At 35.7% G+C, this 23,965-nt stretch overlaps 3 protein-coding genes and 3 non-coding genes across 6 annotated transcripts; 5 read left to right on the top strand and 1 right to left on the bottom strand.

Moving 5' to 3' along the window:
• Nucleotides 1-1,653: 1,653 nt before the first annotated feature.
• On the bottom strand, nt 1,654-4,140 carry LOC149632315 (uncharacterized). The gene has a single exon (XM_089851088.1). The coding sequence runs from the start codon at nt 4,138-4,140 to the stop codon at nt 1,654-1,656; it is 2,487 nt and encodes an 828-aa protein (XP_089707214.1).
• Nucleotides 4,141-7,472: 3,332 nt separating this feature from the next.
• LOC149632314 (sterile alpha motif domain-containing protein 3-like) lies at nt 7,473-11,922 on the top strand. Its single transcript, XM_089851087.1, has 8 exons — nt 7,473-8,419; nt 8,494-8,743; nt 9,287-9,481; nt 9,547-9,628; nt 10,272-10,445; nt 10,556-10,756; nt 10,908-11,082; nt 11,552-11,922. Exons 2-8 carry the CDS (start codon nt 8,637-8,639, stop codon nt 11,920-11,922), a joined length of 1,305 nt encoding a protein of 434 aa, XP_089707213.1. The 5' UTR covers nt 7,473-8,419; nt 8,494-8,636.
• Nucleotides 11,923-14,018: 2,096 nt separating this feature from the next.
• Nucleotides 14,019-14,091, top strand: TRNAV-AAC (transfer RNA valine (anticodon AAC)). Its single transcript has one exon. It is a non-coding gene; the product is annotated as a tRNA-Val (tRNA).
• A 755-nt stretch (nt 14,092-14,846) lies between these two features.
• On the top strand, nt 14,847-14,919 carry TRNAV-AAC (transfer RNA valine (anticodon AAC)). Its single transcript has one exon. It is a non-coding gene; the product is annotated as a tRNA-Val (tRNA).
• A 755-nt stretch (nt 14,920-15,674) lies between these two features.
• TRNAV-AAC (transfer RNA valine (anticodon AAC)) lies at nt 15,675-15,747 on the top strand. Its single transcript has one exon. It is a non-coding gene; the product is annotated as a tRNA-Val (tRNA).
• Nucleotides 15,748-17,339: 1,592 nt separating this feature from the next.
• Nucleotides 17,340-18,610, top strand: LOC149632310 (uncharacterized). Its single transcript, XM_089851086.1, has 4 exons — nt 17,340-17,600; nt 17,672-17,758; nt 17,836-17,884; nt 17,949-18,610. The coding sequence occupies exons 1-4, from the start codon at nt 17,340-17,342 to the stop codon at nt 18,608-18,610; spliced, it is 1,059 nt and encodes a 352-aa protein (XP_089707212.1).
• The last annotated feature ends 5,355 nt before the right edge of the window (nt 18,611-23,965 follow it).

Raw genomic sequence — 23,965 nt, 5'->3', positions numbered from 1 at the left:
TTTGACCATCGTGACTGGACATAATAATAAGCTAGATCTCTTCGAAAACTCAGAACAAACACGGATATATGGTTTAGTGGTTATGACTTCCACTTTAAACGCGGAAGTTCCCAGGTTCGAGACCAGATAGATACAAGTTTTGACCATCGTGATTGGACATAAAAATAATCTAGATCTCTTGCAAAACTTTGGGTTATCACGTATCTTTTGTGTAGTGGTTATTACGTCCGCCTAACACGCGGAAGGTCCCAGGTTCGAGCCCTGGTAGATACGTTTTGACCATCGTAATTGGACATAATAAAAGCTAGATCCCTTCGAAAACTCAGAACAACCAAGTATCTATGGTTTAGTGGTTATGACTTCCACTTTAAACGCGGAAGTTCCCAGGTACGAGCCCAGTTAGATACATGTTTTGACCATCGTGATTGGACATACACTGTAAAAAATAAGGGTTTGAAAAGGGTTTATTTAGGGTTTATAAAATCTCCGAAAACCCTAGATGGTCTTAAAAACGACTCAAACCGGTTTAGTAAGAGTTTACACTAAGAATCCAAACCCCTAATGGTTTCGAATTTTTTTTTCCAAACTCTTATGGGTTTATATATAGTACTACAGGGAATCTGCTCCAGAAAGGTTTCAAATTAAACCTTTTAAGGTTTCAAATTAAACCTTTTAAGGTTTAATTCAATCAATTTAGACAAAATATAGGGAATGCAATTTATAACGTACAGTATAATAAAAGTTATTATCACACTTGCCTCAGTGAGCATTTAGGTGTTTTACCATATTTTCCACCCTCGTGATTTAAATATACACGTAATACGTTGCAAACTAATTATTGATGTCTTTTGTAGATGGGGTGGGTATATTATAGGATATTTAAATGTAATTTGGATCTTTAAATATTCTTTAGCGATCAAAAATATGGCAGCTTCGGTCTGATTTTTAGTCATTCCAAATTCAAGTTTAATACGCAAAGATAAATAGGATTATTTTGTTTCTGAAACCTTCCGTTAGGTGGGGCCCCAAGCTAAGAAATTTAACCACCAAGAAACCCTTTCCGTACCTGTTTTGTTTTTTTTTTTTAGAAGAGGCTTGACCTTGAGGCTAGAGGTTTTGTATAGCATGCTTATAACTAGTTCGAACTCAATGTGTTTTGTAGCATCTACAGTAAAAACCAGCTTGGCTAAACAATTCAGGGTAATCCTTTATATTTGTGTTCAGTCGGACTTGATTTAATATGGAAAGCTAAGGAGGATGTATACACAATGTTAAATCTCATAGAAAAGAAAGTAGTCACACACAAGTCCGACTTTACACGAGTATAGTGTGGAATTCCCTGGCCCTAAGGGGGCGTAAAAAAGAATAAAGTTCAAATAGGCAAGCTTCAAAATATCCAAACGAAAGAGTCCCATATACTTCAACCTATAGTGTTTGCGCACCAATATATAGGAGCAGCCACTGGGCAAGAAAAAGGGGTGTTCAGTCGTTTTTGATATAATAGGGAAACCTAAGGCGGATGAGTACTCAACGTTGAATCTCATAGGAAAGAAAGTAGTCACAATCAAATCCAACTGAACACGAGTATTGTAAAACATAGTTTCAATTTTAAGAAATCGATTTCAAAAAATTTATTTATAAAACATACTAGGCTTAAATTGTTTCTAAAAATTTACATTTCACAACGACTAAGCTCTTTTGATGAATACTATAACCATCTAGCAATTCGTAATACTTCTCTTCTCCCGCTCTTAAAAGGTACCATTGACCAGTCGGTTGAGGTGGTATTTCATAAGCGTGTAAATGTGGCTCAAATCGAATAGGTTTAAATACTGAACCCGCAAGAAACACGTCCCCGTTCACAGCAAATATATATTCCAATTTCAAAAACTCTGTTACTAAACTATCATGGTAGTTCACAATTAGAAAACATCCGATTCGATATGTTACATTTTCGTAAACAACCCTTTTAAAGGAGCAAATTTTCTCGGGAAATTCTGCCATCAGCGTTGCTAAATTTATTGGTAAATTTTCTTTGTGTATTAAGACACTGTTCGAGGTGTCTTGAATTCCTTCCGTTTCTTCCGCCAGAGTGTTATAACACTGATAAAATTGGTGCCGTTCACTTAGGGTTTTGGTAAGGTTTCGAAAGTTGTTGGAAATCTTAGCTATATCTTTAAAGTAACGGTGCTTACTTTCGAAACGCATACATGATATATGGCTTAAGGGACCATATAACTTTATGCACCTTGCATAATGCACCAAAAAATGAAACTTGGGTGTAATTTTGTGTGAACCCATTATGTTTTTAACATCTTGAAGAAAACGTTCTATAAGCAACTCAAGTTCTGGAATATAATCTTTATGAACATAAGGCGCATAAATTATGTCACATATCTCTCTTAATCTAAGATAAACGCCCCAATGCGCGTCGCCTACCTCGGGTAAAAAATCAAAAATTATAAGAGGCAAGAGTCGAAAAACACAATATGTTTCACTCGCGGAACCTTTAAAATTACTGTCGCCCATAATTGCTTGTCGTAGTTGAACCTGTGGCTTATTTTGTTCCGTTTTACCGAATTGAAAGTTTTCAATGCATTTGTTGAATTCTTCCAATGTAAGCCTTTTGCTAGATATAAGTTTCTTCAAAACGCCTTTCAAAATAGACGGAATTACTCCTTCCTTTATATCGTGCATTGGGTCAGGGGTCAATTGCTCAGTTAAGTCGAAATCCTTAATTCGCATTAAAGGACTTTCGCTTCGAACACCATAAATAGAGCTGTTTTTATCACTAATAGCGATTTGTTGAAGATGATAGTTGTGGCGAGGCAGAGAGCGTAGTACACATTGTCGCTCGTTAGAAATTTCAGATAAATCTTGGTAGTCAATCATACAAAATCGACAAACCCGTCCAGAGCTAAAGCATTGATTAAAACCACCAAGCTTATGCAATCCAAGATTATCCCCCGAAAACACAGAGGCGGTTGCTTTCACATTTCTATTTAAGCATTTGAGAAAAACACCTTCTTCTTGAAGCAAATTTAAGTCGTATATTAAAGGCTCAAATAGCTCTCTCATTCCGAACCTTTCCACATCAGCAGAATTGGCCAGAAAAACCAAGTGTATGTTACTTAGTTTTGACTTATGTTTCGCTTGCCGGTTTAATATAGAAAAATAGCATCCCAACATTTTATTCTTCCCCCTTTTGCTTCCAAGGGGATTGCAAACATCGAACTCATCTAAGTACACTTGCAGCTGCAAATTCCAAGGACTTTGATGTGCTTGTCGATTAAAATTTTTTTTCGAAATTTCTGAATTTACATAATGAGAAATTATGGGTGAGTCATGATTTGGTGGTTCGTGTTTTTCGTGCTCATTGAAATTGGTATATAACTTTTCTAAAACCTTTGTTATTGGCACATAATGAAAATGCTTCTTTTTATTTTGAAACAATGACTCAGTGAAAGTATACTGCATAGGTTCCACCATGCCAAGCTCTTTTTTGCACATCATTTTAATCTTATATTTAGAAGACACACTTTCAAAAGCATCCTGAACATCATGCAAAACTAATGAGAGCTCATTTTTTGGTATTTCATAGTTTTTGTCTTTTAAAATTTGAGTCACATTTTCAACATGTATATTGAGTAAATACATAGAATAGTCATGAAAGTCTTTACATAAGCTTTCGATTATGCTCACCGGAAGGTGATGTTTTTCACGGTATTTCAGTAGTAATTTTAATATCATGTTTTTAATCTCAACTGGTTTCAGGGGATTTTTGTTTTTAGCCCTATCGTCTAGATTTCCTTCACCTTCTATCATTTCCTCACAACTTTCATCGTTTTCTAAGTGATTCACTTCATTTTGCGGAACTTCTTCGTTAGGAATTGCTTCATTATTATTATGATTTTCTTGGAAAGCCTCATTCTCAAATTCGTTTTTATGTTTATCTCTCACGTGTTTTCTATACGAATCTATCTTTTTAAACGAACGTTGGCATCCTTCAAATCCACAAATAACATTAAAGCCGGGGTCATGTTCGTGATCTTTTTTCATGTGCGTAAGAACATTTGAAAATGTTCTTGAATAAGATATACATTTAACGCATTTGTATAGTTTTGCACCCTGTTGATTCATATTCCCGCTGCAGAACTGACCAAAATTAGATAAGATATATATATATATATATATATATATATATATATATCGATTGATAAAATTCACTCTGATTCATCCAATGAAAATTATTATCTTATGTCTACTATATGCAGAAAACGTTTGAAACGAGGCCTTTATATAAAATCCACGTTCCTGTATCGCGCATCCCTAAAAATAGACTGAAGTAAAACCTTTAGGAAATTAGGTTTAGCTTCTTGGAATTTCTTTTGGGCAAAAACGAGTGAAAGAAAGAATGACAAAACACGTGTGAGGGGTTTGGGGTAGAGACCCGGGAGAAGGGAACCGGTCCTCCTCCCTGTAAATACTAGGACAATAGCCTTCTTTGGAAATTGAAGCAGTGAAAATGAAATGACCTTCAAGTGCCTAGTACTGTTAGTAGGCTACGAAGAAGAATTCAAACTCGGGCCAACACCAGTTCAGTTAGAACGTTTTAAAATTCAACGCGATCGTGTGGATTAAGTGGAGAACACCATGAACCAAAAAGACCGTAGTTCAAGAGGTGTAACATGTTTACTATGCTTTGGGAAAAGAAAACGAAAGCTATATTTATCATCACCAACTTTTGCTGAATTTAACTCGACGTTAAAAGACAAAAGTTATGATGCCTTTAGAGGACCAAACTTGATTTATATGGTAAGTAAAAATTCTCATTTTCTTTAATAGACGATATTTATAATTAAACCACACTTAAACGACGATGCTAAGCTCCACTCGTTCTTGTTTTTTCTTACGAAATTTTACGAAACACCTCTATTCCTATAAGTTTCCTTGAATCTGCCATAACTAAATAAAAAGTACCCCCACTAGTAACTATATTTTGCCTAAAGTTAATATTTGCTCTGTATTGATGAAAACATTAAATCAAAAATAGAAAGCACAACTGTAGTGTATTTCGTTACGAGAAACCAAGAGTTATTTTGACTTAATATTTGACCCTCCCTCCTTCGTGACAAAAATCTTACCCCCCTCAAATAAAATACTAGGGGCAGTTCACTTCTTTGTTTAAGGTCGCACTATGGTCTGATTAAATCAAATTAGAATGTTTAACCCTGCCTTCCAAAGTGCATTAATTTAATGATGTTTAAATGTTTAGCTTCATTAAATCTTGTTTCTTGTTTAACGACGCACCCTGAAGCCAGGTGAATAGAGCTATCTCAGTTGTGACGTCAGTGTCTAGGTAAAACGTCACGGGTTTAGGTTTGGCAGTGGGCGGCCATGTTTGGTACCGCTTTGGTTCTATGGGCAAATAGCAGGGGTGACGTCACACTAAGCCTACTGAGATAGCTCTATTACCCTTCGATAAAATACCCTGTGGGGAAGGTTTACCATAAGTTATAGGGGAAAGCTATATTTTCGCTGTAAATGTTGCCGACTGAAAAACAACATTTACTAAGGTTTTTCGGTTTAAGGGCCCAGTTGAATTATGTCAAAAAAACTGCACCAATTAGTAACAAAAACAGTTCTTTAATGACATTCATTTAAGTAAATTAATCCACCATACGCGCACTGCTAAAGTAGCAGAAAAAAACTCGTGTTAACGCGTATGAGATCCAAGGAAGATCCATGTTCGAAGTGAAGTATAAAATGTCGCCAATAGAGTGCTGTCAGAAGCGCGGGTGTGACGTCACCCATGCTGTTTTCCCATAAAGAAAAAACGGTAACTGTCATGGCCGCCCATTGCTAAAGGCAGAATCATGACGTTTAACCTTGTATCTGACGTCACAACTGACAGCACTCTATGCTCTCTCTCTCTCTCTTAGTTTTCTTAAGCCTTTCACCTTTTATTTGTAAAAACCCGCTTAGTCATGTTTTTGGTCGAGAGAGAGAAAGAGATACTATCTCGCTAGGAATGGAAAGTCCCCGTCTTTGGTGGTCCTCTCTTCTCGTCGCTCGAGATTCTCTTCAATCATGGAAAATTTTGTACCACCAAAGACGTGCTTCCAAAAGTCCACAATTTCAATAAGTATAAGTAAATACAGAAAAAAATAGTTTCAAATTAGAATACAAAATTAAAATGAATACAAAATAAAAGTAATACAAAAATACAGAATTTCAGTTCACGACTGATTTACTTTTTAACATACCCAAAACAAACAAGATGTATAATTTCTCCCCAAAAATTACTCGCTTTTTATATGTACACTATTTTCATAAATAGTCTAAATACTTTAGTATTTACGTCTGCGCAGGCGCGAACGGCCGTCAACGCACCTGGCAAAGCTACAAGTTGCTTGTGTAAGAAGCTAGACTTAACTTAATTTTTAATTGGCTTGTTTTACAACCGAACATTTTTACAACGGGCCAAAATCTGGTTTCCCGTTTTTTGTCAGCCACCCCAATCACGCGGATAGCCGTTAATTATTTTTACGATTCCACTTTTTTCTCTATGACAGAAGTACTAGGGGACTGTCCATAAACTACGTCACGCAAAAAAGTCAGATTTTTAATCCCTCCCTCCCCCATCGTCACACTACCGTCTTAATAATGTGAACCCCTCCCTTTCAGTGTACGTCACACAGATATCGTTAACCCCCCTTAAAAATTAAAACTATCCATTTTTCAAATATATATTTATTTATAATTCGGCAATTTCCAAGAATACCACCCACCTCTCGGATTTTAATTTGGTTTGGTTTTTTGGAAAGTATATGAGGTAAGAAAAATTATGCCGTAAAAATTTTTGGCCGGAATTTAATAGGAAAAAAGTTAGAGCAAAAAGAAAATTTGGAAAAGCCCCCCTATTTATATAAATATGGAGGGTCCCGGCACGCGCGTATACTCGATTATTGCCTTTGTTAAATCGTCCCCCTTATTTCAACGCCCCTACTTCACCCACTCCACCCCCGTGTGAGACTGAGGATTTCGCCTCCCATGTCATAGTGCGTACTTCAGGCATCTTACAGAAACTTGTGTGAACTTGTCATTTTTCTGGCGCAATACTTTGAAAATCTTAAGCTAGAGCTTGACGTACACGTTATTCGGCCCATTTATCAAAACATCTATTACTAGCCTACATTCGTTTAAGGTTGGAGATAAATTAAACCACGCAATAAACAAGGGATGAGTGTGATTTCGCACTACCAAGGTGCATACTTTTATCAATTTGATTTATCAATACGATGTCCTCACGGAAAAAGTACTATGTTACACTTGATGGAAAAATACTAACATCCCCCAACAGCGATGGTTGTACAATATTAATCACGTGAGCGCTTTTGTTTATTGCAATTGTTAATAAATTGTAATTTAAAATACTTTAAATTCAGTAACAACTATAATGATATATCAAAGAAAATCGACTATTTGAAAAGTTGGAATCAAAATTTAAAACAACTGCAAGAAACGCTTCATCCATATAAAAAATCGGAACAATTAGATGTAAAAACAAAAACCAGGAACGAGAGATATTTGAGAAACATTGAGAACATTACTAGAAAAGTAGATAGAGAAATAGCGGAACTCGAGGAGAGAAATTTTGCATACCAACATTAATAATTTTTAGTTTCTTTGCCATACTGATAACTATTTTACAAGGAGTATTAAGAGAATATTTTTTTTTTTCATTCATGGACGAAATTCTATATCGAGTTACCTATTATAAAGAGTTAGTATCAAATTTAAAAATTCTATAGGAGCAAAAGATGGTTTAATTTCACAACTAAGCTACCTCTTTTTATAAAACCAATAATAATGGCAGCCCACATCTTTGTCTGTATTAAGCTCTTTGGAAAAATAACATGGTATACCGCTAGTTTATCTCTTAGTTTCATCATAGAGGATAGACAGAAGAGGAGTAGCAGTTATAATCAGTTCTCGTTTAAGATTTTGGGGCTATTTCTGGCATTCGGTTTTCTGGTAGACACGTGACTTGTATAGAAGGTAATCAGCCAATGGGAAAAAACAGGAAACGAAGGGTAAACTTGGGGCGAAATTTTCCATTATGCATTGGTAAATACCATACTGTCTACTCCTCTACTGTCTATCCTCTATGGTCAGAGGGGGGATACACGGCACTGCCCTCTGTCAACTTGCTGTAAGGTTAATTCATTCATTTTAAATAGGATGGCGTGGTTTTTCCTATAAATATCGTCTATACAATAAACTTATCATTAACAAAGGCTTAATAATTCATTATTTTAAGGTTTATGATAAATTGTTTATGCAAGAACTTGAGGTTGATCAATCAACTGAATTCCATGACTTAATGGTGATTCAAGTGAGAAATTCGTTTGACAGCGTACGTTAGAAATTGGAACACTAAAATGTTTGAAATTATTTAATTTAACATCTACAATTTAAATTGTTATACAGGAAGAAGAGCCTAATCTTAAAAAAAAAAAGATTTCTAGCCATGATGACAGTGAAATCTTAGTTAATGAAGAGCAAACACAAAAAAAAACAAAGATTTGAGTAGAAAACTGGCCAGCACCAGTACCAAGGAAGTTTCATCTTCCATGGAAGGAACAGAATCAGAGGTGGTAGATCCAGACTCTCCAGAATCACAGGTGGTAGATCCAGGCTCCCCAGAATCATCCAGTCCGAATTTATCAACAAACTCCTGGTAATTATGTTATACTTACCTATATACAATATTAAAAGACAGGCTGACGGCGAAAATTTAACTTTTCCTGTCATATTCGAATTAATAGCTTTCATCTAAAAACAATAAATTATTTATATTATATATTCAAAATAAAATTATATATATATTCAAAATAAAATTATATATATATTCAAAATAAAATTATATATATATTCAAAATAAAATTATATATATATTCAAAATAAAATTATATATATATTCAAAATAAAATTATATATATTCAAAATAAAATTATATATATTCAAAATAAAATTATTTATAATTTTAAAGGGAAAAGTTAACGAGAAAATTATTTAAATATATGTTATTGGCCATTAAAAACTATAAATATTTCCAATTAAAACTATACTTCTATCTACAATCTTTAGAAGTGATGAGCATTTAACTAACACTAAAAATATTTATAGTTTTTTATGGCCTATAACATATATTTAAATAATTTTAGCTTTCATTTTCCTTTAAAGGATGATTATACCTGTTTTAATATGTCTTGATTTCCAGGGTTCTTCAAAATGAAACAACAACTATTCCAAAAAATTGCAAAACTACATTTTGTTTGGATTACAAAGTTCCCACCCTACCTGAAGAAGCAACAAACCCCCAGAAATATAAAGCTCTAAGTGAAATTCAAAAAGAATTTATCAACAAGGAAGTCTTGACCCTTATTTCAAATGACTTAATTCACAAATACTCTCTGTAAGTTGTGCAAGACAAGGTGGTAATTTTTTTATTTTTACTTTATTAATGTATCTATTGTTTAGATATCCTTTATCTTGGGTTGCGGTAGCAAAGAAATTGATCAGAGAATATCCTCATCTAAGTCAAACTCCCGGAGCTGGATATGTAAGGTTTCATTAACATCTTTTTAAGAAAGAGTGAAATAACCTGACAACCATGTTTAAACTAACCATACCAAAAAAGTGTCCATAGTTCTATATGAATTTTCAAAGTTTTTCTGAATTATTAATTAATTGAATATTAATTAATAATTAATTATTAATTAATTTATTATTAATTAATTATTAATTAATTATTAATTAATTATTAATTAATTTATTATTAATTAATTATTAATTAATTATTAATTAATTATTAATTTATTATTAATTAATTATTAATTTATTATTAATTAATTATTAATTTATTATTAATTAATTATTAATTTATTATTAATTAATTATTAATTTATTATTAATTAATTATTAATTTATTATTAATTAATTATTAATTTATTATTAATTAATTATTAATTTATTATTAATTAATTATTAATTTATTATTAATTAATTATTAATTTATTTTTAAAATGATTCTGGGATATTTCCTGATTAACTATGCAGATAGGTTTTAGAATTAGTAGAAGAATCGATAAAAAATAGCGTTCTTTTCCTATTCATCATCCCATTAAAGCAAGGGACTGTATATCGTGAAAGAGTCCTTTGAAGGATAGTTAACAGATATATTGCTTTTTTATTTAATTTCATAGGAGTTTTGGCAAAACAAACTGAGATCAAAATTCAAGAACTTTCGGTTTAAAATTAAAGATGACGAAACTGTGAACAAAGCTAAGGCTAAATTTGGCTTGGCGTCGAAAAAAAGCGCAAATAATACCAGCTGTGACACTGTAGAAGGAGAAGAAGCAGTTAGATTTGAAATGCCAGTAAGTAAGATAAAAAGATTTGGGGTGGTTAAGTGGGAATAAGTGAGAATAATTGCATTATTCTACTAAAAGGTCTGTTATATAAATATATTAACTTCATTTCGTTGCAGGAACCTGAAGTTTTTGAGGATGATATTTCAATATCATTTCACAAGAAACACATGGTCGAAGAACTTAAGAAAAATGATCCTGACTGGACAATTATTCGATCAAAAATGATTTCTACTATAACTGATCGAACTAAATTAATACGTACGGAAAGCTTAAATGTCGTACTTCAAGAGTATCCTGCTTTAAACTATTCAGAGCAGGTATTTATTATATTTAATATTTTAGAAATAGATATATTTAAGAAAATACAACTTCCTAAGAAATATATTTTTTATCAACTTGTCATGCTTTAAAATTTCTTTAAATTACTATTTTTGATTTAAATATTAAAAATGTTTTCTTTTAATTTAGATTAACTTGGAGTTTTTCAACATAAAAAAAATAAATTTGAACGAAAAACTTCTTACATCACTGTTGGTAAATTCGGACATAATTTGGAAAATTGTAAAAGCTAAAACAACGCTGGATTTAAAAACTGAAATCCTCGAAGCAATAAGAAAGGAAAATGATATTCAAGAACAAAATAGTAAATATATTATTTACATATTTTTCATTTCTAATAAAATATACAGGTTGTTGGTAGGACCGAAGTACAGTGGATTCTATGGGCTGTTTTAGTTGAAAATGTTCTATGACATCATCGGAGCGTTTAAAAGATGACCCATTACCTTTAAATTAGAAGCTGAAAGACTGCTTATTTAATTGAGCTGGTCATCCGTAAAACACTCCAATTATGTCTTGTTTAGGGTGGCCCTCAGAGCAAAATGTCATAGAATATTTTCGATTCAAAATCACCCATTGAACCATCCCACTGCAATTCGGTCCTACCATCTTTTTTGGAACACTATGTTTCACATTACATAAGTTTATATGTTCTATAATTAAACTTCAAAACTTATTCAAACTCAATTTCAATCACCAAACTGGATTGCAACTTTGCAATACCTTAATGCCCCACACCAAAATTTAAATTTTTGTACTAAATCTTTCAATAGGGATACGTGCAACTGGCACTCTCCTCCTAATACCGAGTCTTTTTCGGGAGCGCTACCAAAGAATGTTTTGTGCTAAAAATGACTGTAATAATATGGAAACTGGACCCTTGGTGGTTTTCAATGGAAAAACAATTTACTCTAGTACTGAATTCTCAATTTATTTGGATAAAGCAAAAATTTGTGAGGCGCAAGATATTTTGTCAGCTTTTTCAGTATTTTTTGGATCATTTTGGATATTTAACGTGGTTTACACGAAATGCCTTTTTAAAACCATTACATTTGTGGAGCATTACCTTTTGGGTATTAATTATACGAAACTATGCACAAAGGTAAATAATGTTATAAAAGAATGCGAAAATTCGATGCAGTGAAAATGATAAAAAAGTGCTTTTATCATCAATGTAAATACTGATCATTAACTAACTCTAAAGAAGACAATTGTTTAATTTTCATGAGTTATAGGCCTATATACGTTATTCTACCTTATTTGTGTATCATGAAGGTTAAAACAACTTAAATTATGTGTATTAACGGATTTAATTTAGAAATTCAAAAGGGGTTCAAGTATAGAAGCTAAATAACTAAGGATTTCCTAAGAATACTTAGATTTTAAATATGTCATCGTAGGGTTAAACGATAACTCTTTATGGTTTAATTTACTAGTAGGGTTTAATTAAGACAAGCAGGGTCTAAATAATAATTCGTATAGTTTAAATAAGAATTGGTTGGGTTTAAATAAGAATTCGTAGGGTTTAAATGAAGAGTTCGTAGGTTTTAAATAAGAATTTTAAGGGTTTATATACGAATTGCTAGGGTTTAAATAAGAATTCCCAGGGTTTAAATAAGAATTCCCAGGGTTTAAATAAGAATTCCCAGGGTTTAAATAAGAATTCCCAGGGTTTAAATAAGAATTCCCAGGGTTTAAATAAGAATTCCCAGGGTTTAAATAAGAATTCTCAGGGTTTAAATAAGAATTCTCAGGGTTTAAATAAGAATTCCCAGGGTTTAAATAAGAATTCGTAGGGTTTAAATGAAGAGTTCGTTGGGTTTAAATAACAATTCGTTGGGTTTAAATAAAGAGTTCGTTGGGTTTAAATAAGAATTCGTAGGGTTTAAATAAGAATTCGTAGGGTTTAAATAAGAATTCGTAGGGTTTAAATAAGAATTCGTAGGGTTTAAATAAGAATTCGTAGGGTTTAAATAAGAATTCGTAGGGTTTAAATAAGAATTCGTAGGGTTTAAATAAGAATTCGTAGGGTTTAAATAAGAATTCGTAGGGTTTAAATAAGAATTCGTAGGGTTTAAATAAGAATTCGTAGGGTTTAAATAAGAATTCGTAGGGTTTAAATAAGAATTCGTAGGGTTTAAATAAGAATTCGTAGGGTTTAAATAAGAATTCGTAGGGTTTAAATAAGAATTCGTAGGGTTTAAATAAGAATTCGTAGGGTTTAAAAAAGAATTCGTAGGGTTTAAATAAGAATTCGTAGGGTTTAAATAAGAATTCGTAGGGTTTAAAAAGGGTTTAACAGGGTTTTCAAACAAGGATTTCTAAAAGTGCCTCCGAAGGGTTTTTAAAAAAACCCTTTTTTTCAACAGTGTAGTAATAATCTAGATCTCTTGCAAAACTTTGGGTTATCACGTATCTATTGTGTAGTGGTTATCACGTCCGCCTAACACGCAGAAGGTCCCAGGTTCGAGCCCTGGTAGATACATGTTTTGACCATCGTGACTGGACATAATAATAAGCTAGATCTCTTCGAAAACTCAGAACAACCACGTATCTATGGTTTAGTGGTTATGACTTCCACTTTAAACGCGGAAGCTCCCAGGTTCGAGCCCTGGTAGATACATGTTTTGACCATCATGATTGGACATAATAATAATCTAGGTCTCTTGCAAAACTTTGTATTGCCACTTATCTATTGCGTAGTGGTTACCACGTCCGCCCAACACGCGGAAGGTCCGAGGTTCGAGCCCTGGTAGACACATGTTTTGACCATCGTGATTGGACATAATAATAAGCTAGATCTCTTCAAAAACTCAGAACAACCGATTATCTGTGGTTTAGTGGTTATGACTTCCACTTTAAACGCGGAAGGTCACAGGTTCGAGCCCAAATAGATACAAGTTTTCACCATCGTGATTAGACATAATAATAATCTAGATCTCTTGCGAAACTTTGGGTTATAACGTATCTATTGTGTAGTGGTTATCACGTCCGCCTAACACGCGAAAGGTCCCAGGTTCGAGCCCTGGTAGATACATGATTTGACCATCGTGATTGCACATAATAATAAGCTAGATCTCTTCGGAAACTCAGGACAACCAAGTATCTATGGTTTAGTGGTTATGACTTCCACTTTAAACGCGGAAGTTCCCAGGTTCGAGTCCAGATAGATACATGTCTTGACCATCGTGATTGGATATAATAATAATCTACATCTCTTGCAAAACTTTGGGTTATCACGTATCTATCGTGTAGTGGTTATCACGTCCGCCTAACACGCGGAAGGTCCCAGGTTCGAGCCCTGGTGGATACATGATTTGACCATCGTGATTGGACATAATAATAAGCAAGATCTCTTCGAAAACTCAGAATAACCACGTATCTATGGTTTAGTGGTTATGACTTCCACTTTAAACGCGGAAGGTCCCAGGTTCGAGCCCAGATAGATACAAGTTTTGACCATCATGATTGGACATAATAATAATCCAGATCTCTTGCAAAGATTTGGGTTATCACGTATCTATTGTGTAGTGGTTATCACGTCCGCCTAACACGCGAAACGTCCCAGGTTCGAGCCCTGGTAGATACATGATTTGACCATCGTGATTGGTCATAATAATAAGCTAGATCTCTTCGAAAACTCAGGACAACCAAGTATCTATGGTGTAGTGGTTATGACTTCCACTTTAAACGCGGAAAGTCCCAGGTTCGAGCCTAGATAGATACAAGTTTCGACCATCGTGATTGGACATAATAATAATCTAGATCTCTTGCAATACTTTGTATTACCACTTATCTATTGTGTAGTGGTTACCACGTCCGCCTAACACGCGGAAGGTCCCTGGTTCGAGCCCTGGTATATACATGATTTGACCATCGTGATTGGTCATAATAATAAGCTAGATTTCTTCGAAAACTCAGGACAACCAAGTATCTATGGTTTAGTGGTTATGACTTCCACTTTAAACGCGGAAGTTCCCAGGTTCGAGTCCAGATAGATACATGTCTTGACCATCGTGATTGGATATAACAATAATCTACATCTCTTGCAAAACTTTGGGTTATCACGTATCTATCGTGTAGTGGTTATCACGTCCGCCTAACACGCGGAAGGTCCCAGGTTCGAGCCCTGGTGGATACATGATTTGACCATCGTGATTGGACATAATAATAAGCAAGATCTCTTCGAAAACTCAGAACAACCACGTATCTATGGTTTAGTGGTTATGACTTCCACTTTAAACGCGGAAGGTCCCAGGTTCGAGCCCAGATAGATACAAGTTTTGACCATCGTGTTTGGACATAATAATAATCTAGATCTCTTGCAAAACTTTGGGTTATCACGTAACTTTCGTGTAGTGGTTATCACGTCCGCCTAACATGCGGAAGGTCCCAGGTTCTAGCCCTGGTAGATACATGATTTGACCATCGTGATTGGTCATAATAATAAGCTAGATCTCTTCGAAAACTCAGGACAACCAAGTATCTATGGTGTATTGGTTTTGACTTCCACTTTAAACGCGGAATTTCCCAGGTTTGAGCCTTGGTAGATACATGTTTTGACCATCATGATTGGACATAATAATAATCTAGGTCTCTTGCAAAACTTTGGGTTATCACGTATCTATTGTGTAGTGGTTATCACGTCCGCCTAACTCGCGAATGGTCCCAGGTTCGAGCCCTGCTAGATACATGATTTGACCATCGTGATTGGTCATAATAATAAGCTAGATCTCTTCGAAAACTCAGAATAACCGAGTGTCTGTGGTTTAGTGGTTCTGACTTCCACTTTAAACGCGGAAGGTCCCAGGTTCGAGCCCAAATAGATACAAGTTTTCACCATCGTGATTGGACATAGTAATAATCTAGATCTCTTGCAAAACTTTGGGTTATCACGTATCTATTGTGTAGTGGTTATCACGTCCGCCTAACACGCGGAAGGTCCCAGGTTCGAGCCCTGGTGGATACACGTTTTGACCATCGTGATTGGACAAAATAATAATCTACATCTCTTGCAAAACTTTGTATTGTCACGTATCTATAGTGTATGGTTATCAAGTCCGCCTAACAGGCGGAAGGGCCCTGGTTAGAGCCCTGGTAGATACATGTTTTGACCATCGTGATTGGACATAATAATAAGCTAGATCTCTTCAAAAACTCAGAACAACCGAGTATCTGTGGTTTAGTGGTTATGACTTCCACTTTAAACGTGGAAGGTCCCAGGTTCGAGCCCAAATAGATACAAGTTTTGACCATCGTGATTGGACATAGTAATAATCTAGATCTCTTGCAAAACTTTGGGTTATCACGTATCTATTGTGTAGTGGTTATCACGTCCGCCTAACACGCAGAAGGTCCCAGGTTCGAGCCCTGGTGGATACATGATTTGACCATCGTGATTGGTCAAAATAATAAGCTAGATCTCTTCGAAAACTCAGGACAACCAAGTATCTATGGTGTAGTGGTTATGACTGCCACTTTAAACGCGGAAGGTCCCAGGTTCGAGCCCAGATAGATACATGTTTTGACCATCGTGTTTGGACATAATAATAAGCTAGATATCTTCAAAAACTCAAGACAACCTAGTATCTATGGTGTAGTGGTTATGACTTCCACTTTAAACGCGGAAGTTCCCAGGTTCGAGCCCTGGTAGATACATGTTCTGACCATCATGATTGGACATAATAATAATCTAGGTCTCTTGCAAAACTTTTTATTGCCACTTATCAATTGCGTAGTGGTTACCACGTCCGCCCAACACGCGGAAGGTCCCAAGTTCGAGCCCTGGTAGATACATGTTTTGACCATCGTGACTGGACATAATAATAAGCTAGATCTCTTTGAAAACTCAGAACAACCACGTATCTATGGTTTAGTGGTAATGACTTCCACTTTAAACGCGGAAGGTCCCAGGTTCGAGCCCAGATAGATACAAGTTTTGACCATCGTGATTGAACATAATAATAATCTAGATCTCTTGCAAAACTTTGGGTTATCACGTGTCTTTTGTGTAGTGGTTATCACATCCGCCTAACACGCTGAAGGTCCCAGGTTTGAGCCCTGGTAGATACATGTTTTGACCATCGTGATTGGACATAATAATAAGCTAGATCTCTTCGAAAACTCAGGACAACCAAGTATCTATGGTGTAGTGGTTATGACTTCCACTTTAAACGCGGAAGTTCCCAGGTTCGAGCCCTGATAGATACATGTTTTGACCATCATGATTGGACATAATAATAATCTAGGTCTCTTGCAAAACTTTGTATTACCACTTATCTATGGTGTAGTGGTTATCACGTCTGCCTAACCATGGAGGAAGGGGGGAGGAGTCGAAATCTTGAGCCGAACTCTGCCCCGTACCGCGATATAATTTCCCACAAAAACGGGAGGATGGGGTGGGTTGAAATAGTGGGGGTCGCATCATCCATATCGTGGTAAACACACGTGACCTAGGTAGCTGGCGCCGTCTGTGACACCATGGTGACGGGTTTAATTTAATTGACTTCTGCTACTTCGAGGCGCGTACATTTCAACGGAGGAACGGAGTATTATTTGAATATGGGCATATACTGCGCGTATAAAAGCTGTAAAAACTACAACACAACTGAGCATTCGCGTAGTCAGGGAATAAAATATTATCCTGTACCGAAACCGAGGAGAAACTTCGATAAGTGTATAAGATGGGTTAAGGCAATTAATCGTGCGGATATAAAGACCCATGATGATGTTAAAACACATCATTATGTGTGTTCCAAACATTTTATCGGTGGGAACGGACCAACGGAAGAATTTCCTGATCCAACTAAAGACACCCAACAGGTAATATTTTTAACTACGTAAATCCAAAATTTTTGGACTGAATCACATGCATAACATTACAAAATAAACAGATCTCAGTTGGTTTGGATTTACAATACGTCGAAGGTGAAGATGAACCCACTGAGGAATATCATGGCCCGATTAAATCCGCCCAGAAGGTCACGATCAATTTAAATATTAATGCAACCCAAAATCATTTTATCCTAATTTTACTCTTTATACACATTATAAACAGAACCCTGTTGCGTTGGATCACACTTATTGTAAAAGACCACTGGGCAAAGGTGAGTTATTTACACATATTTGATCAACAGTTTTAAGTTTTAAACCTTTATATTTCACCCCTAGCTATCAGTTTGGCAACTGTAAATCCTTCCGCAGCTATGTTAGATAGTGTGATACATCCACCGGTTACCACTCCAGATATAATAACATCTCCCTCAGTTACCTTGGATATTGTGATTCCGCCATTGGTTGCTACTCCAGAAATGGAAACATCTCCTGCATCAACTTTGGATATTGTAATATTGCCAACGACTACCACGTCAGAAATGATAACATCTCCTGCTTCTACCCAGGAAACTTTATTACCTTACCCAGCTACGACATTGGAAACCCTAAAACCTCCCCTAGCTACACTGGATACATCAACAATGCCATTGGTTACCACACCAAAAGGTATGGCACCACACCTAGCTATCAATTCAACATCGCTGTGTTACACATCGGTGGAATTACATCCTCTGAAGAAACTTGCACAGGAGTTTTTATGTCATCGGCTTGAAAATTTAGATACTTGTGACTGGTCTATGGATATTCTAAAAGAATCAGAGAGCCATTTACTTAGTATAAAATGCTTGAAGTTTAGAAGAAGTGAGAATAATGGCTTTGTTACGGTCGAAATACCGCATTCTCAAATCCCTAGGGTGTATTTTTGCAACACATTAGTATCACCTGCTCATATATTATTTTCGTCAAGCTCAGTTGACTTTGGTGGCTCTGTTTCATGAATCAAGGAGTTAAACATCTTATTGTATGAAATAGAAAATTGGCAAACTTGTCAAGGTATACAAGGTGAATTGTTTGCACGTTTCAAGGAGAAATCTTTAAAACCCGCATATGTTTGCTCCACTAGTCAATCGATTAGATCGGAAAAATGTCAAAAATTATTTCTTAGCCAACGTACAAGAATTTGCCCATCATGTCGAATTACAAAGACTGTTTTGCATAATCGAAAGCACAGAGAAAAAGTACATAGTTTGAAAAATACTAATATACGTTATATGACCACAGATAATATCAAAAATCGTTTCCTGATAGTAAATACAAGAAACAAAGCTTTAAAGAAGAAAGTTAAAGCGCTGGATTTAAAAGTGAAGAAAAGCTTCAAAAAGGATGGATTTTTTATGTCTGAAGAAGAGAGTCGGGATTTCGAAGAAATTATTTCAAAAAATCCATTTCAAAGCAAATCAGTTTTTCAAAAGCTATTGATGCGTGAGCAATTAAAATTAATTCGAAACAAAAAATCCAGACCAAGAAAATGGCATCCAGCAATCATCCAATGGTGCATTTCCATAAAAGCAAAATCACCTAGTGCCTATGAAGCTATTCGTCAAGCATTTTCCCTGCCTTCGCAAAGAACGCTATACAATTACACTGTAGACCTAACAACTGAAAGTGGCTTTAATGACGCTGTTCTTTTGGAAATGATGGAAAAAATAGATATAGTCAATTTAGAGGAACACCAAAAGTATTTTTCGCTAGTGCTGGATGAAATTCAAATCAAACAGGATTTAGTGTTCAACAGTAGCACGGGTGAATTAATTGGAGGTATCAAGCTCAACCAATTTAGAAATGAAGTATTGGAGTTAGAAAATCGCTTAAAAGATACCACAGATGATGGAAATATACCCTTGGCAAATCACGTGCTTCAGTTGATGGTGCGAGGTTTGACGACAAATTTTAAATACCCGTACGCCTTTTTTCCTTGTGGAAATTTACATGCAGATGATCTGTACTCGATACTTTGGGAAGCTATTGAAAACCTACAGGCAGCTGGATTTAGAATTCTCACAGTGGTATGCGATAAAGCTTCAACCAATATGAAATTAATAAAACTTTGCACAGAAGGTGTTCAAAAACTGAAGAATCATAGAGTAGGGTATCAAGCCAAAAATCCATTCAACAACGGAGAACCACTTTACTTCGTTTCTGACGTATGTCACAATATAAAAACCGCAAAAACTGCCCTTAACAACAGCGGAAAAATGAAAAAACACAAGGATGGTACTTTTCAGCCAATTAGACTTTTAAAAAAGAATGGCAGGCTTCTCCTATGGAAGCACATAGCCGATACATACGAAATAGATTCAAATTCTCTACTACGATTAGCACCTAAATTAACTTATAATCATGTTCATCCAAATCCGCACAGCTGCATGAGGGTAAAACTTGCAACCCAAGTTCTGAGCACCACCACTGCCAACGCCGTGGAAGAACTGATTGGTGAAGAGGCAATAGAAACTGTCAAATTTCTACGACTGTTCGATACTTTCTTTGACATCCTAAATGTATCGAACACTCATACATACTTTACAAAGAAAAAGCCAGCTTTGGAACCATTCAAGAGATTAGATGATTGGCGTTTTAAGGTAAAAAGTACTAAATGCTACTATCAAAGAGAATGAGAGAAAGGTACCTGTGTGCCTGAATAAGGGTGATTCCTAGAGAAAAGGTTTTAAGTTACCCAATCCCTTGAACACGCCATTACTTAAGAATTATTTATCCATTCTCTTTGCTGCAATTATCAGTGAAAAATTAAACATCCATTCATTCTGACGTTCATTAATTTTTAGTGGCTACAAGAGGAATTTCTTGCTTATTTAGATGAGTGGGAAGCCGAGGTAAATCAAATAGATGTCGATGAAGATTTTGACCGATCAAAAATGCTCCTTAGCAGGGAAACTCTGGAGGGTATTCGAATAACTGGTTTGTGTTTAAAATATTTAATACTACCACAAACTTTACTATTAATATATTTCAATTTTAAATCGACCATTTCAGTATACGCAACTATTGATGTTGTAAAGTTTTTGCTCCAAAAAGGAGCACCTTACGTTTTAACGGCGAAACTAAACCAAGATTTGGTGGAAAATTACTTTAGCCGGCAGCGAGGGTCATGCGGATCTGGTGAAAACCCAACAATTAGTCAATATGGACAAGGATCGAAAAGGCTTAAACTAATGAAATCTTTAATTCCAAGAGCTAAAAATGGAAATTGCACAGCGACCAAAAAAAAAAGAATTAATAGAAGGATATTGGCTCGAAATGCTTTTCGAGAATTAAAATAATATGAAATAAACATATTTTTAACTATTGGTTTTTTTTCTGGGAACATAAAACTTTCAGTTCTTTCCGAATGCCACTGCTGGTTAAGCAATCCTTTTTCGACATCTGGACTGCGTTCTTAACCATTCTTGTCAAGCCTTTCAAATAACAATTAATGACAATTGAGAAACACTTTTTCCTGGCAGCTTTCGAATTTTCTTTTCCATCGCCCCATAACTGTTCCCAAGTCTGCATTACGTAATTATCATTTTCCAAATAGTCAGTAATCTTAGATTTTTTTGTTTCATTGTCCTTTAAAGGCGCCTCAGTTTTAACGGTATGGGCAATCAGACCGCATACGTGCTTAAAAAACTGAAACGCTGGTGCTGAAAGGTATAATAGGCCCCCTCTATCCTGCTTGGTAGTCCAGCCGTGGTATATTTCTTTAGCCTCGCTTTTCTTAACCAAACAATTTGCCCAGAACTTCGGGCACTCGTATAAACCAATTAATTGATTTACTGCGTATCCAGCTATCTGATGAATTGTTTTCATTTCTCTACTTCTTGCTTCATCAAGCTTTAAAATCTTCCTTTGTGGTTGCTTTACTGCACAGTGCTGATCCACACTAGACATAGATTTCTCTTTTTCCAAAGAACTGGAATGTATTTCGTTAAACAGGCGTTGGGAAAAAATTGTTGTCACTAGGTCTTTATCTTTGTGACTAAGATTCCTGAATGATTCCATTGGATAAAACGACTGTCTTAAATCATCTTTAAACTCATCAGAGGTCAAAAGCTCGTGCCTTTTGGCTGTAAACCGGTTTTTATCGAGCAACCCAGTTTTACAATCGGCGAAAATGGACAACTTATCAAATGCTTCTTCTGATAACTCTCTAATTTTAGTTTTTCGTATTTCTTCTAATGCATCCTGCAATTGAATGACTATTAGACATTAAATACTATAAAGTATTGAAATGAATCAACTCATGTTTATGTTGATAGTTGGTATCACTTAGCGTAGCCGCGTAGCTCAACTAATGTAGCTCGGTGCCTCAGCCATTTCCTTTACCATTAATACTTACAATAACAGATTTTGATCTCCCAATATATGTAACCTTATTTAAGTTCGAAGCATTAGAAAGAATATTTGCTAAGTTTTCTTTCAAGAATTTTTTTATCAAACTTAATACCTGCAAAAGTATTAACACAAGTGACACATCAGCCCTCTTTCTCCAACATCATATTAACCAAAGCTTAAGAGAATTCTTACCTGAATCAATCTTTCTTTGTTGCGCCTTTGTGGGTTTTTTTAAATTAGTGATCTTACAATAATTATGGTCCTTTTGAATCACATAATTCTCCATGATCCTACTATAATGTAGTTAAACCGGCCAAAGTCATTATCTAAAACGATGGAAGACTGGAACCATGCTGCCACTATATTTTGAATTTGCTAAGTCGAGACATGGTCGAGAGAGGGCGTGATAAATGTAACCAAAAAAGCATCATGGCGGTTTTACCACGGTGTGCAAGAATCTTTCCCCATTCCATCCCCCACAGTTTTCTCCCACTTGGGGGTGAAACTTACTACGCATAGTGACCGAGAAACGCTACTCAATTCGACTCCTCCCCCCTTTCTCCATGGCCTAACACGCGGAAGGTCCCAGGTTCGAGCCCTGGTAGATACATGTTTTGACCATCATGATTGGACATAATAATAATCTAGATCTCTTGCAAAAATTTGGGTTATCATGTATCTATTGTGTAGTGGTTATCACGTCCGCCTAACACGCGAAAGGTCCCAGGTTCGAGCCCTGCTAGATACATGATTTGACCATCGTGATTGGTCATAATAATAAGCTAGATCTCTTCGAAAACTCAGAACAACCGGGTATCTGTGGTTTAGTGGTTCTGACTTCCACTTTAAACGCGGAAGGTCCCAGGTTCGAGCCCAAATAGATACAAGTTTTCACCATCGTGATTGGACATAATAATAATCTAGATCTTTTGCAAGACTTTGGGTTATCACGTATCTATTGGTTAGTGGTTATCACGTCCGCCTAACACGCGGAAGGTCCCAGGTTCGAACCCTGGTAGATACATGTTTTGACCATCGTGACTGGACATAATAATAAGCTAGATCTCTTCGAAAACTCAGAACAACCACGTATCTATGGTTTAGTGGTTATGACTTCCACTTTAAACGCGGAAGGTCCCAGGTTCGAGCCCTGGTAGATACATGTTTTGACCATCATGATTGGACATAATAATAATCTAGATATCTTGCAAAAATTTGGGTTATCGCGTATCTGTTGTGTAGTGTTTATCACGTCCGCCCAACACGCGGAAGGTCCGAGGTTTGAGCCCTGGTGGATACAAGTTTTGACCATCGTGATTGGACATAATAATAATCTACATCTCTTGCAAAACTTTGTATTGTCACGTATCTATAGTGTATGGTTATCAAGTCCGCCTAACAGGCGGAAGGGCCCTGGTTAGAGCCCTGGTAGATACATGTTTTGACCATCGCGATTGGACATAATAATAAGCTAGATCTCTTCAAAAACTCAGAACAACCGAGTATCTGTGGTTTAGTGGTTATGACTTCCACTTTAAACGTGGAAGGTCCCAGGTTCGAGCCCCAATAGATACAAGTTTTGACCATCGTGATTGGACATAGTAATAATCTAGATCTCTTGCAAAACTTTGGGTTATCACTTATCTATTGTGTAGTGGTTATCACGTCCGCCTAACACGCAGAAGGTCCCAGGTTCGAGCCCTGGTGGATACATGATTTGACCATCGTGATTGGTCAAAATAATAAGCTAGATCTCTTTGAAAACTCAGAACAACCACGTATCTATGGTTTAGTGGTAATGACTTCCACTTTAAACGCGGAAGGTCCCAGGTTCGAGCCCAGATAGATACAAGTTTTGACCATCGTGATTGGACATAATAATAATCTAGATCTCTTGCAAAACTTTGGGTTATCACGTGTCTTTTGTGTAGTGGTTATCACATCCGCCTAAAACGCTGAAG

This window comes from Phalangium opilio, unplaced genomic scaffold, assembly GCF_054372755.1.
Source record: "Phalangium opilio isolate 3A_F unplaced genomic scaffold, DU_Popi_V2 ptg000100l_1, whole genome shotgun sequence".
Taxonomy (NCBI): Eukaryota; Metazoa; Arthropoda; class Arachnida; order Opiliones; family Phalangiidae; genus Phalangium; species Phalangium opilio.
The sequence above is the reverse complement of the archived record's forward strand: the minus strand, read 5'-3'. Positions and strand labels throughout refer to the sequence as shown.